We start from the raw sequence: 15,205 nt of genomic DNA, 5'->3' as shown, positions 1-15,205 counted from the left end.
TAGGGAAAGCTAATAGCTTTTATTAAGCAAACTGTGGAAGAAAAATAAACTATCTGAAGAAGAGCTCATGTGCCCTGAAACCTGTGGGGTTTTCCTCCCTCTCCATCTGTCTTAGTTGCTGTAATGAAATATATCGCTTCTCCCTTAATATCTTTATTCTTCTTGCGCAAGTTTATACTTCATGCTCAGTCTGCAGGCCCTGCTGTTTTGCTAAGCTTTTCTCAACAGAGTAAAATGGTAACATTCTTCATCAGTCTCAGCTTGTGAGAGTTCATTGCTCAGTACTGAGACTGCTGACATACAGTGTAGTTTATAGTCCAGTATGCATAATTACATTCAAATAGAGTGCCAATTATCTGATGCTTTAATTATGTGATCTGCTTATTTACATTCAGGTTTATGGAAATGGAAAGACAATAATGGTTGCCCATGTAGTCTTCAACAAGCATGCCAGTCCTATTAGAATTCAGCATTGTAATCTTTCAGTAGTCCTAGATAAAATATATAAATACTGGCAATTCATCTGTAAACTCTTTCAGTGCACAAGTTTTTTAAACAAAGAGTTACAGTACTAATTGCAAACTGTAATATACCAAGTACTGTTAAAGTCAAAAACAGTAGTAACTGTTGGCATTAGCGTTAGCACAGGTGTCTGTACAGGGCCCAGCAGCTATATTAAAATATTTCGTTTACAAGTTTCCAATATCAAGACCTGTTGAATATGTCTTCCACCATTTTTATATCATCATCTTATTTGAGATACGACTGTGATGTACCATTTGCAAAAGACAGACAGACATATGTCTGACTCCTACAGCAAAACCAGGCTGGCAAAAAGACACAGTGCATATTCCAAACCCATCATTTTCATTCTCATTTCTACAGTTGCAAAAATTCTTGCAGTGCCAGAGATGAACAGTAATGTAATTCAGACAAAAATAAGATTCTTGAACCCTAGAAAAGTCTTGGATCTACATGCCAAAGGGGGGAATTTGCTATCCGTTCCAAGAATTGTATGTTCTGCAGGTACCCCAAGGGGCAGAAGGGGGAATAGCAGAAAAGGCTTCAAGACTGACATTGTAGAGCAGACATTTCCCTTGATTCTTCCACACATTCTGCAACTCAGTTAGTTGTACAAACATGACATTTTATACTGTTTCATTTTATCATTAGAGTTCTGTATTTGGAAATACTATTTATATTTTAACTTAGAATTGGAATTCACAAACAGAATATTTCACATTTTTCAAGACTATCTAGCAGAAACTGAAAGCTATCATCTGAATAGGGATTTTTCCTCATTGTCCCTGATATTATTAAGATGTCCGTTCGTCAGTTCTAGAATTACCTTTCCGTATAAATCATGGGTGCTAATGATATAGTAGGCGTTGAAAATTATCATTAATAAATTTTAAAAAGAGAATATGGAATGTGCTTTTTACAGAATTAATAAATTTGGGAAAAGAAATGTGACTGCCTGTGATGGGAGGGGATTGAATCCAGGACTTCTTTCCAAGCTATTAGCTTACATTATGAAAGGATAATGTTGTACTACAGCTTGATTTTTATTTGGTTTATCTAAACTAAATTAGACTCATCTATTCTGCTATGAAATTAACATGAGCAGTGTTAAAGTACTTCAGTATTAATTCTATTTTATTAAGACATTAAAGGATGCTGCTTATGTAAAAATTAAATTTATGTGACAATCTTTACATGCTTTTATTATTTATAAGATTTTTAAAATGACTTTGTAAAATGAATAAGAGTATTTCTTCTTTTTTCTTATTCTGGTATGTTTACTTTGAACAACACTTACTAAATACTGTTAGCACTTAAGGATAGCCAGTTAGTAATTTTCCAGTGATGCTGATGAATAAGAAGACAGCAAAAGTAAATGAAAGGAAATGGCCTTTAAAAAAAAAAAACAAACAAACGTAGTTATAATACCATAAAAAGAGGAAGGGAAATAACATGCTATGCCATCAAAAATAATAATTTAATCTAATACTCACTATTACAGAAAACAGCTCTTCCCTGAACTAATTCTTGTTTCAACTACAACATACCTTTTAGAAAAACACCAGGTCCAGTGATGCAGAATACACTGTAATCTTTCAGTTGTTCAGTCACTGAATAGTTCCTCCATTATAAATTCACATTTATCTGAGTGAATCCTCTGACTTTAAGGCTATCTGTATGGTTTTGGCACCGCCTAAGTACTTAACTTTTGAAAGAATGTGGCCTTGTTTAATATCGTTTGTACCAGGATCAGTGAATGACGGTGTGCTAGGGTAACCTCAAACAGTTTGGGCCCTTCTAGGGGCTTAGGTGGAGTTTTGAGGGGGAGTGGTGAATACTCTGAATTGTAGTGAAGTTTAGACTGGAGTTGGGATAAATTTGGAAATGCACAGAAGGCAAAGTGTTCAGGTGTTTTGTGATCGAAATATAAGCATCAGATGAATTTTAGCATCTACTGAGCTTTGTCATCAGTGGATGGGGAAAATCTAAATTACAGTTTTGAATATATGCAACCACCTTTTCCCTAAATCACAGTTGAATAAGGTACTGTGCCTCTCTAGGTCTTATTTGTGTTTGTGTATCATATATTTTATTAGTTACAGATTTTATATGCTTAAATAAATACAGCCAGTTATGGTTTATATACATGTGTGCATGAGCATACAAGTACAAAGAGACATGTATATTTATATAGAGAAAGAGATGTGGTTTTGTGTTTACGCATAGCAAGTATAATCCTATGGTCACTTACACCAAAGTCACAATTAGTGTTTATTTCTGTAATCAGTTCTCTTTTCTTCTGCCAAAGTGAAGTCGAATATAGAACTTCTCCTTTTTGAATTAAGAAGTTACTTTGTAAATTCAGAAGATCCCTTATTACTTGCAGCAAGACACTTTCAGTACATGGCACTTAGAAACAAGTATATTCATTTAACTTAGAATATTTGGCTAACGTACAAATTTATTTTATTCCTTATTAACTAAGTATTAATTTCTGATTTAAAAAAAAGAAAAATAAAATAGATTTATTAGAAAGCTGAAGCATGGATTACATGATGTTATAAAGATAGCTGCAGAAAACCCTACTATTAAGATAAAAATATATTGAAATATAAAGCTTTGATACTGGTACAGCTAAAAGCTGAGAGATGGAAGATCTCCTGTAGTAAACAAGCACTTCAAGCGGTTTTTGCGGCACTTTAACCAAGCCAAAAAACAACTGAGCTTGAATCAGTAAAATGGCTAAGGTACTGAAACTCCATACTGTAACAATACAGTCACGAGTTTTTGGGTCTACGCTTGCTTGCAGCTCATCAGCTAAGGGCACAGTGTAGCAAGTGTGTGCTTGCTCACTTGTGGGTTAGATCTTTAGTGACAGAACCAAGATAAGAGTTATATTATTAACCTTTAGTCTTGTGTTCAAGCCACTGCTTCCCAGTGCATTTCATAGGGACGGCATCTTGATCCGCCAAAATCTGCTTTCTTCCAAATTCAGTAGGAAGATTAAGGTCAAGCAATCTCCATCAGATTGTGTGTGGAGTCTGTCCAGCCATATGGATGTCTCTAGGCTTCTAGAGTATTCTAACTTCTAGGGTATTCTAACTTTAGATGACTATTGACATTAATCTCCGAAACAGTCTCAGACTTGGTGTCAAGAAACTTTTGCAGCTTATGTATTGAAACAATCAGTGAAAATAATCTTTTAACCGTGGGATCATAGAAAAGAGAGGAAGATTTTCCAGACCAGTACTTCTGCATATCTGAGGCCTGCTTCACCATGAAGTACATAAAACTGCAAATAAATCGTGAGGGTACTTCTGCTGTGTTGAAGTTAGGAAAAGGTGCTTCTCAGTCATTAGGTGCAAGCTGAATTGTTTGAGACATGTTGATCCACTTTATTGCTGGCTTAGAGATTAGCAGTCAAATAGTGTTCATGATTGAATCATAGAATCATAAAATGGTTTGGGTTGGAAGGGACCTTTAAAGGTCATCTAGTCCAACCCCCATTCAACGAGCAGGGACATCTTCAACTACATCAGGTTGCTCAGCCCCATCCAACCTGACCTTGAATGTTTCCAGGGATGGGGCTTCTACCACCTCTCTGGGCAACTTGTTCCAGTGTTTCACCCACCCTCACCATAAAAAATTTATTCCTTATATCTAGTCTGAATCTACCTTCCTTTAGTTTAAAACCATTACCCCTTGTCCTATCACAACAGGCCCTACTAAAAAGTTTGTCCCCATCTTTCTTGTAAGCCCCGTTTACATATTGAAAGGCCTCAATAAGGTCTCCCCAGAGCCTTCTCCACACTGAACAACCCCAACGCTCTTAGCCTTTCTTCATAGGAGAGGTGTTCCATCCCCCTGATCATTTTTGTGGCCCTCTTCTGGACTCGCTCCAGCAGGTCTGTGTCTTTCCTGTGCTGAGGGCTCCAGAGCTGGACGCAGCACTCCAGGTGGGGTCTCACCAGAGCAGAGTAGAGGGGCAGAATCACCTCCCTCAACCTGCTGGCCACCCTTCTTTTGATGCAGCCCAGGGTACGGTTGGCCTTCTGGGCTGCGAGCACACATTGCTGGCTCATGTCCAGCTTTTCCTCCACCAGTACCCCCCAAGTCCTCCTCAGCAGGGCTGCTCTCAATCCCTTCATCCCCCAGCCTCTATTGATACCGGGGGTTGCCCCGACCGAGGTGCAGGACCTTGCACTTGGCCTTGTTGAACCTCCTGAGGTTCAACATGGGCCCACTTCTTGAGCTTGTCCAGGTCCCTCTGGATGGCATCCCGTCCCTCTGGTGTGTCGACCGCACCACTCAGCTTGGCGTCATCTGCAAACTTGCTGAGGGTGCACTCGATCCCACTGTCAATGTCATTGATGAAGATACTAAACAGTACTGGTCCCAATACAGACCCCTGAGGAACACCACTTGTCACACATCTCCATCTGGACATTGAGCTGTTGACCACTACTCTCTGGATGTGGCATTTTATTTAATTTGTATAACTGAATTGGAAAATTAAAGACAGAATGAAGTATTATCAAAATATAAGAATTGTTCAGGGATATCCAAATTGGATGTGGAATAAAGTCACACTGGGAAAGAAACATTCTGGTTTAAAAGAAATATGAAATCAGTGAAAAAGAAAAAGGATATGGCTAGAATGTGTCAAATTAAGATACAGGTACCAACAAGAAAAGCCAAAAGAGTCAATGAAATATTGATGACTACCATGATGCGTAAAGTAAGCAAGAAGGCATTTCTTAAACAGTTTAGATTAAAAAGGAGGGAGAAAAAAAATGCCAAGATAGCTTATATGTTAAGTCATCTGCTATATTAAGATGGTAAAATAATTATATAGAAAATGAAAAATTATTTAATAGGTACTTACGTTCTGTGTGTGGAAGAGTGGAATAAAGTGTTCACATGTGTTAAAAAGCGGGAAGTTGGGCAGCGTCTTTTAAGATTAAGCATTTTCAAATAACAGGCCTAGCTGACTTAAGTCTAAGAACTTTGGTGAAAATGCAATGTTTTTTGCTGTACTAGCGTTCATTTTTTAAAAAATTGGAAAACTGCAAGAATTCCAAAGAACAGAACTACTATTTCAGAGTCTAATCGTGGCAAAAGTTATGATGTCGAGAAATGAAGACAGGTTAGACTTTCTTCACTCCTAATCAGGTATAACAGAATGCTTTGTTTGGTACACGCTTCAGCAAAAAAAATAGACTAAAGTTGTAACTAATGCTGGTTAGTGTGATTTTGTAAGTAGTAGATAACGATGTTGCCTTTTGGGGAAACTGGAGGGAGGGGATGATACAGGTTTAGAAAGGGTTGACTTTTTTGATTTATAAAAATAACTGGGTTGGTACAGTGCTGATAGTACAGGTAGATTTGTATCAAACATTTGTTTAAAAGCCACTGACATTCTTATTTTTCTTTTTAAAAAGTCTTTATAAGAAAATAATACGGTACATGAGAACAGACCATTACAAATAATTTGAATTTAATACCTAAGCGGTCACAATGCAATAAAAAAATACAATTGGAAATCAGAGATGCAAGTTGTAGCTGCAGGATAGTACAACTGCTGAATGACATTTTGGAGAGAAGTGACTAAGAGGTGGGTTTAGAGTCATTGTGGAAAATAATGTGAGTGCTCAGTGCAGTGATGACCCTGTGTTCCTTGGTGAGTTAAAACTAAGGTACCAAGTACACCATCAGCAAAGCCCTACAGGAATGTAGGAACCCATCAGTATGTCTGATTCTGAAGTCCACATTCAAAAGGATTGTGAAAGTACTGCAGGGAGTTCTGAAGTAGGCAGAAGTGATTAAAGCTAGGAGAACATCCTTTCCTTTAAAAAGAACTCTTTAAAAAGTATAAATTACTTAGTCTGCTAAAGAGAAGCCTGAGTGGTGACCAAGATAAGTGTAGAGGTGTTTGTTGATCATGCATTCAAATAGTTTACTAGGAAAGCTGATGCCTTCACCATGCGTGGTGTCCTTAGGGTGTAACTAGATTTCAGCCTGAAGTTACGCAAGTTCTCGTAGCTCCTAGATTCTTGAGTTCCTGTCAGTCCTATCAAACTGATGCACAGTCCTATCAAACCAAGCCACAGCTGAACCAGAAATTCAAAGGGATTCCTAGACTTGATTTCACTAGAAATTTTCTAGATAAAACAATTTTATTTGTTCTGAGGAAGTAATCTGAAAATTCTGGAGTTACACAGTTTGTTCTGAAACCATCTGGCTAGATTCTCTTCAATTTTCTGCAGAACAAATATTCTGATTTCAGTCAACTCTGATATGAGTAGGAAAAATGAATAATTCTTTTGATATTGCTGTTTCATTCTAGTTTTAGACTTCAATGGACAATTTTGGGGGTTTTCTTTTTTCTCATAGTGCTTCTTGGAGCTAAGTCTCCTAGAGAGTTTTGGCAATGTTACTTAGAGAAAAAGAATATGATCTATAATTCTTGTCTTCAGAAACATTCAATATATAATTTATTGTATGCATGCATGCATGCATATACACACAAATATACAGTTATTTCTTTGCTTGATCTTGAATACGGAACAGATGGTTGAGACAGTTACGACCATTGTGCTTGGACCTAGAATAGTGTAAGCCTGTAGGTAAAGTTGTTTAACAGTTGTTATCTTTAAGGATGTTCCAACTGCAGTCAGAAAAAGATACTGAGGGTTATATAGTTAAGAGATTGTAGTAATTATAGAAAAAATAATTAGGCTAAGCTACCTCAGATAAAAGGTTAAAAGCTGTTTATGTATAAGCTAGTTCTAGCCACTATTTGGAAAGTTGTGGCTTTCATTTACTATAAAATGTATTTAACTTTCAAAAGCTATTGAAAAAAATCACTGGTAGTAAGAAATTTGGTCCATGTTGTCTAGTTTTAGAAGAAATTTCTGCAAGGTGGAATCCAGCTTGGTACTTAAGCAATTTCACTGAAACGTTCTTCACAAACTGTGGAGATAAAAGATTAGCATCTTAAAGAATGAGCTACTTCTCTGTTTTCAAAATATGAAATTTAGCAAGGAAATAGTTTTTGGTTTTGTATGCTATATTGGCAATGCGATTTCAGGAAGAGAAAAAGCAGTTGCGTGTCACTTGTTTGTTTTCCATTTGTGCATTTTGGCCCTTCAAAATGGTGGTAAGTAGGCAGGGGAGTAGATTACACCTGCTCTGGAAGTACCTCTCTGCATTGAGGGAGGGGGGACAGCTTCCAGGCTGCAGGAAATGGCAAGAAGAGGAAGGAGCAGGGAGCAAGAGCAAGAGGAGAGCCTGCAGCGTAGCAGCGGGACTGAGAGCAGTGAGAAAAGCATGGAGCAGATAGAGCTATGCCTCTGTAGCAACAGAAACTTTCCAGGGACAGGAGGCAACTGCATAATTGGCTACAAACCAACAGCTAAGTTATATGAAACCTGAGTGCAAATCTACTGCATGCAAAGACCTGTGCTTCAAAGATGTAGGGGGCAGGTACAGACTGATTTATAGTCCCTTATTTTGATTCTGTTCTTCCTCGTTAATTTGACGTTTTCCTGTTTACAAAAAGTCAGTTATTTCTAGTTCTGTTCCAGTAAATCTGGCTTGCGAGTATAGCCTGGCTTTCCTATCAGTCAGTTCTTGTGGCTTCCTCTTTAGCATGCAGGCTTTCTGGATTACCTTTCTCGTCAACCTAACTTGGTAAAGTGAGCCTAGGAATAAAAAATATATTTTTTAGGAAGTGTTGACTCTATAAGGAGCCAAGTATCAAAGTCCTTTATTGACCTAGTGCTGATCACAGAAGGAGCTTGAAAAAACATTTTAGAATTAGGCTGTCTAGGAATTAGGACCTTCTGTGTTCTGTACAAAAACCTCTTTCCATTGGGGAAAAAAAAAGGGGGGGGGGCGCTGAATGGTTGTCACTAGATAGTTTGTTCTTCATTCCACCATAGCTTAAGATAACCAAGAGAAAAAGTAAGTGTGTCCTTCTTACAGGAAAACTTCTGATGTGCTTGGCTCTGTTACTCCTAAGTGCCATTTGTAACCCCCTCTTCCTGTGTTGCTGTCACTACGTTCTGGCACTCTAAATATTTTAAATGTATAACTTTTATTAACATATATGTTGTCCTGCTGTACAACTTCTGTAAGAAAATGTTGCAGTATACTCGATCAGTGTTGTACTGCGGCTTGCTTACCATACTATCCCCAATTTATATAAAAGCAATGGAGTTACTTGGGTTAAACATGTTTCTTTATCCCTCCCCTGTGATTTTCTTCTCAGGACAGAAAAGTAGAACTGTAGTCTTATGTAAAACCTGTTAATCTGGCTTAGTGTACCTTCTGCCATGCTGTTGAAAATTAAGACCTACTGCTGTAATTGATTGTTTGAATACCTTTACAATGGCAGTCTTCTTTTTCTAGTGCTTTTCACAAGCTCTGTATATGCGCATACATACAAATGAAAATTAAGTTCAAAAGAAGTCATCACCCCACAATTCCAAGTCTTTGCTTAAAAATGGCTGTTGTGTTGTGAGTAATGGTATTACAGATGAGAACTGAGGTACATAAAAGACCTGTAGGGAGATGCATGCCTGCCAGATTCCTGCATTGTAATAATTTCTGCTATTCATTGACTCTGATGAATACTAAATGAATGAGAACTTAATTTTTTTTTTTAAAAAGTGGGAAATACAGATTCTAACACCAGAAAAACTTGAAGCAGTTATCAGTTCTTTTCCACTGGTAACCATTAGACTGGCACAAATAGGCATGAGCTGAAATTCAAGAAATTCCATTTAAACATACAAAAGAGCTTTTTTGCATTGAGGGAGGTCAAGCAGTGGTTGTCTGGAGAGGTGGTGGAGTCTCCATCTTTGGATATTCAAAACCTGACTGGACAATGCTCTCGGCAACCTACTCTGGCCCTGCTTTGAGCAGGGGAGCTGGACTGGCTGATCTTCAGAGGTCCCTTCCAACCTGTGATTCTATGAAGACAGATATTTCATTTGATATTGGCACAATGACTTGCAAATTTTGGTTTCTTCTTTCTAGTGTTATCGCCTAATTATTTTTTTGTAAACTTTGTAAAATGAAATTAATTTTCATATCTAATAATTTATGCTTACATACATATCATGCCTTTGTCACTTAACAACCATATTGCCTGTCCATCTAAGAAATCCAAAATGCTAAGATTTGTTACTTCAGTAAATGGAATTTTAGAACACATGTAATATTTATTTGGCAGTGCCTCTGTTTCAAATGCTCTTTGTGTGGTTCTCATGGTTAAATATTACAATGTTAAATTAAAAATACAAATGGGGTTTTTTCATTTTCTTATTCACGTCCTTGACATATTTCTAATGGGGTCTTAAAATAAGTCATCTGTTACGTTCTTTTGTTGTCTCTGCTAATGAAAATACGAACTTTCTTAGGTTCTAATTTATTTTTAAGCCATGTTCCTGGCATCAGTGAGTCAGTACATTCCCTTTGTTTATATCAGAGATTTACTGCCCGTTAACTTTGATTCTGTTTCTCCTGACTGGCTTTACATTCCCGGAAGATTAAATTCTTGTAATTATTTTTCTCTTTGCAGTGAGGAGCTACGGAAAGAAGCACGACAGCTGAAACGTGAACTGCTAGAAGCCAAGCAGAAAAAAGAAGAAAGAGCTTTAAAACCCAAAGAAAAGGAAGGTAAGAGTATATTATAGCAGGTGTTAACATTCCAGTTTTAAAGTTTTTTAGTAGTTTTGTGTTTCATGTGGATAAATGTGGACACTATATTGTTAAAATGTAGATTATTTTTTTTTCCAAGAAAATTAGTTTTCCTTAAGAATGGTAGTAATGTAAGGATGCCAGTATATAAATAAATTGTACAGGTAGCATTCATTCTTTCAAATGAGGTAGTATTTGTCCTTCCAAACGTTCTTTAGGTACATCTGTGTAGTTGGGCAAGCTTCTGGATTTGAAATATCATGGCATATGATTAAGTTCTTTGGTGGTGACATACCTGTTCTGACCTCTGACTTTGAAAGTCTTCTTGACATTCCGACTTTGAAAGGTACTTAAATGCAAATGGTTAACTTTGAACTCAAAGCTACTGTCTTCAAACTTTTATGCATCTTATGACACCAGTGGAACTCAAATTCAGAAATTCAGTTCCATGTTTATTTTCCATAAACTGTAGCAAAATGGGATCTTCAGATGTCCACTTCTTTGTCAGACAAATTTTATATTCTATTTCTTTCTAAATGTGCATAAATTGCTAAGTTTATAATAGTATGTAAGGTATGTGTTTTAGTGCAGGTGGATGTAACACCTTTTATTAGCTGAACTGAAAAAAAAGAAAGGACTGGTTTTTAAGCACTCCAGAGGTGCTAGACACATTTCTGGAGTGGATTCTTGGTCCGGTTCTCAATACCATAAGAAATCTGGAAAAAAATACAAAACTATTAATAAAAATTTCCAGATGACACACAATTTAGAAGAGTGATAGCAAGTATAACATCATTTTTAGAAAAACTCGTGGACTGTCTTGAATAACAGGTGAGCTTGATCAGCAACCAGTTGGGCAAAATAAAGCATACAGTATCTTGAACTTATATATGAAATCTGGCACCAAATTTTACAAAGTAGTGGCTCTGAAAATGTTCTAGGAATCGTGCTCAATCACTGAATGAATATAAGGCAAGATAATGAATGCTGTCACTGGCCATGTAAAAAAAGAACTGCAAGTAGAAGTGTAGAAAAAGTAAAGAGTAGTCCTTATGTACTTATATGATAAATGACATTGAACAGTGCCATGTATGGCAGTTGTAATACTATCACATAAACATTATCCCTGCTTTGGTGCCAGTTAAGTCAGAGGACTTATTGTGGAGTAATTTGAATAAATCCACCTTTACAGTGACAGACTAAAGTAATACTTGGGCAATACTCATAGTTACTACTATGGTACAGTTTTGAAGGATACCTTTTATTTAAGGAAAGGGAGCTTATATACCAGAGTTGTTTGTTTTTTTACTTTCTTTGAAATAAATAGCAGGTAGGAGACAAACATTTTGAAAGTCTGTAGGGAACAGCTAATGGTGAAAATGATCTTGAATAATCTTGGGTTTACTTTTTGTGATTACTGTCAGAGTACAGGAAGGGGTCTGTTCCAGTACCTGTTGAGAAAGATACATGGCAGGAAAGAACCTATTCAACAAGTTCTTGGAGCACCCAATTAAAAATTCTAAAAATAAACATGTTCTAAAATTTAAGACAAAATTAAAAAGACATTAAGTGAGATGCAAATGGTGAAGGGCAAAATGATTAATGAAAATACAGTAACAGGAGACAAATGAGCAAGAAGAGAGTTGGTTGTCTTTGGCTAAACGAAGAGGAAATAAGCTTGAATGCTTTTCACTCTGTCTTTAGCATAGTGGTCAACTTTGATCATATGGTTACATAAGATCAGTGACATAGAAGGAAGCGTTCAGGTACAGAACAAGCAAATAGAGACTACTTAGATAAATTAGGTGCATTAAAATAATTCGAACTTGATGGCATTCACTGAAGCATATTAGGGAGCTGGCTAAAGCAGTCCCAGAGACATTAATATTAACAAAACGTTAACAAAATGCTTTAAGATAATTGTTTGTAATCAAACTGGAAAGCGGGATTCTGGGAATCTGTTTATTAGCGATCTGGAGAAAACAACAGATTACCTTTATTAAATTGGCAGACTAAAAAAATATATGGGACAGGGAAGGGGAAGATGAAAGAAAAAAATAAAGAAAAATGCAAACTTATGTGCTAAGGTTGCATTTTCACATGCAGTTGTTAAAGTGAAGAGGTGAGTGGCGCTCTCTCTTACCTTCCATTAGTCCATGTTGGAGCTTTTACTGATCTGATTCAGTTTAAATTGGAAAAAAAATGTTCCTTTTTTCTTTGGAAGGATAGTTCTGTGCTGGGTTGGTAGATTGAGTCAGTTCGTAGAAGTTAAAAGCCAGGTCAAGGTAAACGAAGTATGTTGACCTTGGGAGATCTAGGGGGAAATGATTATTATAGTAAGTGGTTTGTGTATCGCTCACAAATTGAGTTGCACAAGCACAAGATGTTAGGTAGCACTTAGGCAGCTTAAAATCTAGGAAACGTAGTAAGTAGAAAGCTGAGAGCAAGTTGATAGTGCTGTGCTATTGAAAAAGACTATAGTGTACTGTAAAATATATAAAATGGACTGTTGTATGCAAGACAGATTCATTTTCTGTTCAGCCCAAGCAGGTCTTCAGCCTGAATCCTTTGCCCAGTTTTGGCGGTTGCACTTGAAAAAAAGATACAAGGCATCTTAAGGGAGCACAGAGGAGAGCAACAAAGGTGGTTGATGATCTGGAAAGCATAATGTTTGAAGATTGTAAGAATTGGGGCTGTTCAGTTTAGAGAAGAGATGACTTTGTAAAAGGAGACATATTAATGATCATCAAGAATGTTAAAGGCTACCTTGGAGAGGAAATTATTCTATGTAAACCCTGTGGAGAGGACAGAAGATAATAGGGTTCAATTGCAGCTAAAGAGATTTAGGTTAAATGTTAGGGAAAACTTCCTAAAGATAAGTATGGGAATAGATGACCTACAAAGTGGAACTTTTCAATAGCAGATTAGGAAAATACTTCTTAGGATTGATGTAGAAGAGGTTGATCCTGCCTTTTGGGAGGGATGGGCTTAGAAGTTCTGTTTTTCAAGATTCTGTGGAGCACAGCTTAATCAAAAGATAGGTAAGATGCGACCTGAAAGAAGGTTTTGATGGGGAGGAGAAACCAAGCATCTTGTTAATGGTGATAGTAGTTAGGTGGAAGCATTACTAAGTGTCGTATTTACTATCACTGCAAGTCTTAAAATCAAGCAGTTAAAATAAAGGTTTGGTTGTAGGTCTGCCAAAATATTTCCGTAAGGCAGTACTCTCTTTACATTTTGCTTTCCCTTTAAATAACTTATTCTGGTTATCTAGTGAGTTATTTTGTCTATACCCTGAAAAGAGAAAGTCAATATTGTAGTGATGTTTCCCTTTTTGAGGAAGTCTTGCAGAAAGAAATGTAATTCACCGAATGATCAAAGGAAGTAAAAAGTTTTCTGGTGGTAGAGAATCTACCATTACAAAATCCACACCCAAAGAATAAATGTAAAAAACTTATTAAACGTAACATGGTCTTGAAGGAGAGGAAACTGTTCCTACATTTAGCTAGAATGAACATGTAGTGCTTAAAGGTGATGACTGAAAGGCACATGGGAGATTTACTGTGTAACTGTCATATAATTTGGATTATAAAGGATTCTGGATTAAATATAAGAACAGCTTTAATTAAGAGATGAATTTATGACACCAGACATTTAAAATTGATCAAAACACCATTGTGAAATGTCAGAATTTACTGAGCATTACCACACGGGCATTTCATTAGACATTTAATTGAAAAATACATTCATGGTCCTCTGTCTAGCTGTGGAGGCATATTGACACTGATAGCATAAATTAGCCATAAAGTTGCCATAAATACCATGTATTTTGACACCAGAATTTAGTAAAACCAATATAACAAATTTTAAAATGTTAATCATTGAGAGAAAGCATGTAAACAAAATATGTAGTCATAGAATCATAGAATCATTAAGGTTGGAAGAGACCTCCAAGATCATCGAGTCCAACCATCAACCCAACAACACCATGCCCACTAAACCATGTCCCTAAGCGCCTCATCTACCCGTCTTTTAAATACTTCCAGGGATGGTGACTCAACCACTCCCCTGGGCAGCCTGTTCCAATGTTTAACTACTCTTTCAGTAAAGAAATTTTTCCTCACATCCAATCTAAACCTCCCCTGGCGCAACTTGAGGCCATTTCCTCTCGTCCTTTCGCCAGTTACTTGGGAGAAGAGACCAACACCCACCTCGCTACAACCTCCTTTCAGGTAGTTGTAGAGAGCAATGAGGTCTCCCCTCAGCCTCCTTTTCTCCAGGCTAAACAACCCCAGCTCCCTCAGCCGCTCCTCATAAGGCTTGTTCTCCAGACCCCTCACCAGCCTCGTTGCCCTTCTCTGGACACGTTCCAACATCTCAACATCCTTCTTGTAGTGAGGGGCCCAAAACTGAACACAGTATTCGAGGTGCGGCCGCACCCGTGCTGAGTACAGGGGCACTATCACTTCCCTGCTCCTGCTGGCCACACTATTTCTGATACAGGCCAGGATGCCGTTGGCCTTCTTAGCCGCCTGGGCGCACTGCCGGCTCATGTTCAGCCGGCTGTCGACCAACACCCCCAGGTCCTTTTCCGCCAGGCAGCTTTCCAGCCACTCTTCCCCAAGCCTGTAGCGCTGCATGGGGTTGTTGTGGCCGAAGTGCAGGACCCGGCACTTGGCCTTGTTGAATCTCATACAGTTGGCCTTGGCCCATCGATCCAGCCTGTCCAGGTCCCTCTGCAGAGCCTTCCTACCCTCGAGCAGATCAACACTGCCGCCCAACTTGGTGTCGTCTGCAAACTTACTGAGGGTGCACTCGATCCCCTCATCCAGATCATTGATAAAGATATTGATAAAGATAGTCGTGATCATATTCTCTTCTGTGAATAGCTAGTTTTGCCAAAAGGGATGGCCCTGTAGGATAAACACAAATAGTCTTTGGGAAAAGGTTTTGTTTATAAACAAATAAAATTTGTAAT

General features: G+C 37.6%; 1 protein-coding gene across 1 annotated transcript in view; it reads left to right on the top strand.

Annotated features, from left to right (window-relative positions):
* Positions 1–15,205, top strand: part of CWC27 (CWC27 spliceosome-associated protein homolog (S. cerevisiae)) — a 124,220-nt gene that overhangs the window by 76,256 nt on the left and 32,759 nt on the right. The window contains exon 11 of the mRNA XM_009327285.1: positions 10,109–10,206. Coding sequence (XP_009325560.1) covers positions 10,109–10,206 — 98 coding nt within the window. The remainder of the gene's footprint in view (positions 1–10,108; positions 10,207–15,205) is intronic.

This window comes from Pygoscelis adeliae, unplaced genomic scaffold (assembly GCF_000699105.1).
Source record: "Pygoscelis adeliae isolate BGI_AS28 unplaced genomic scaffold, ASM69910v1 Scaffold26, whole genome shotgun sequence".
NCBI classification, from domain to species: Eukaryota; Metazoa; Chordata; class Aves; order Sphenisciformes; family Spheniscidae; genus Pygoscelis; species Pygoscelis adeliae.
The sequence above is the reverse complement of the archived record's forward strand: the minus strand, read 5'-3'. Positions and strand labels throughout refer to the sequence as shown.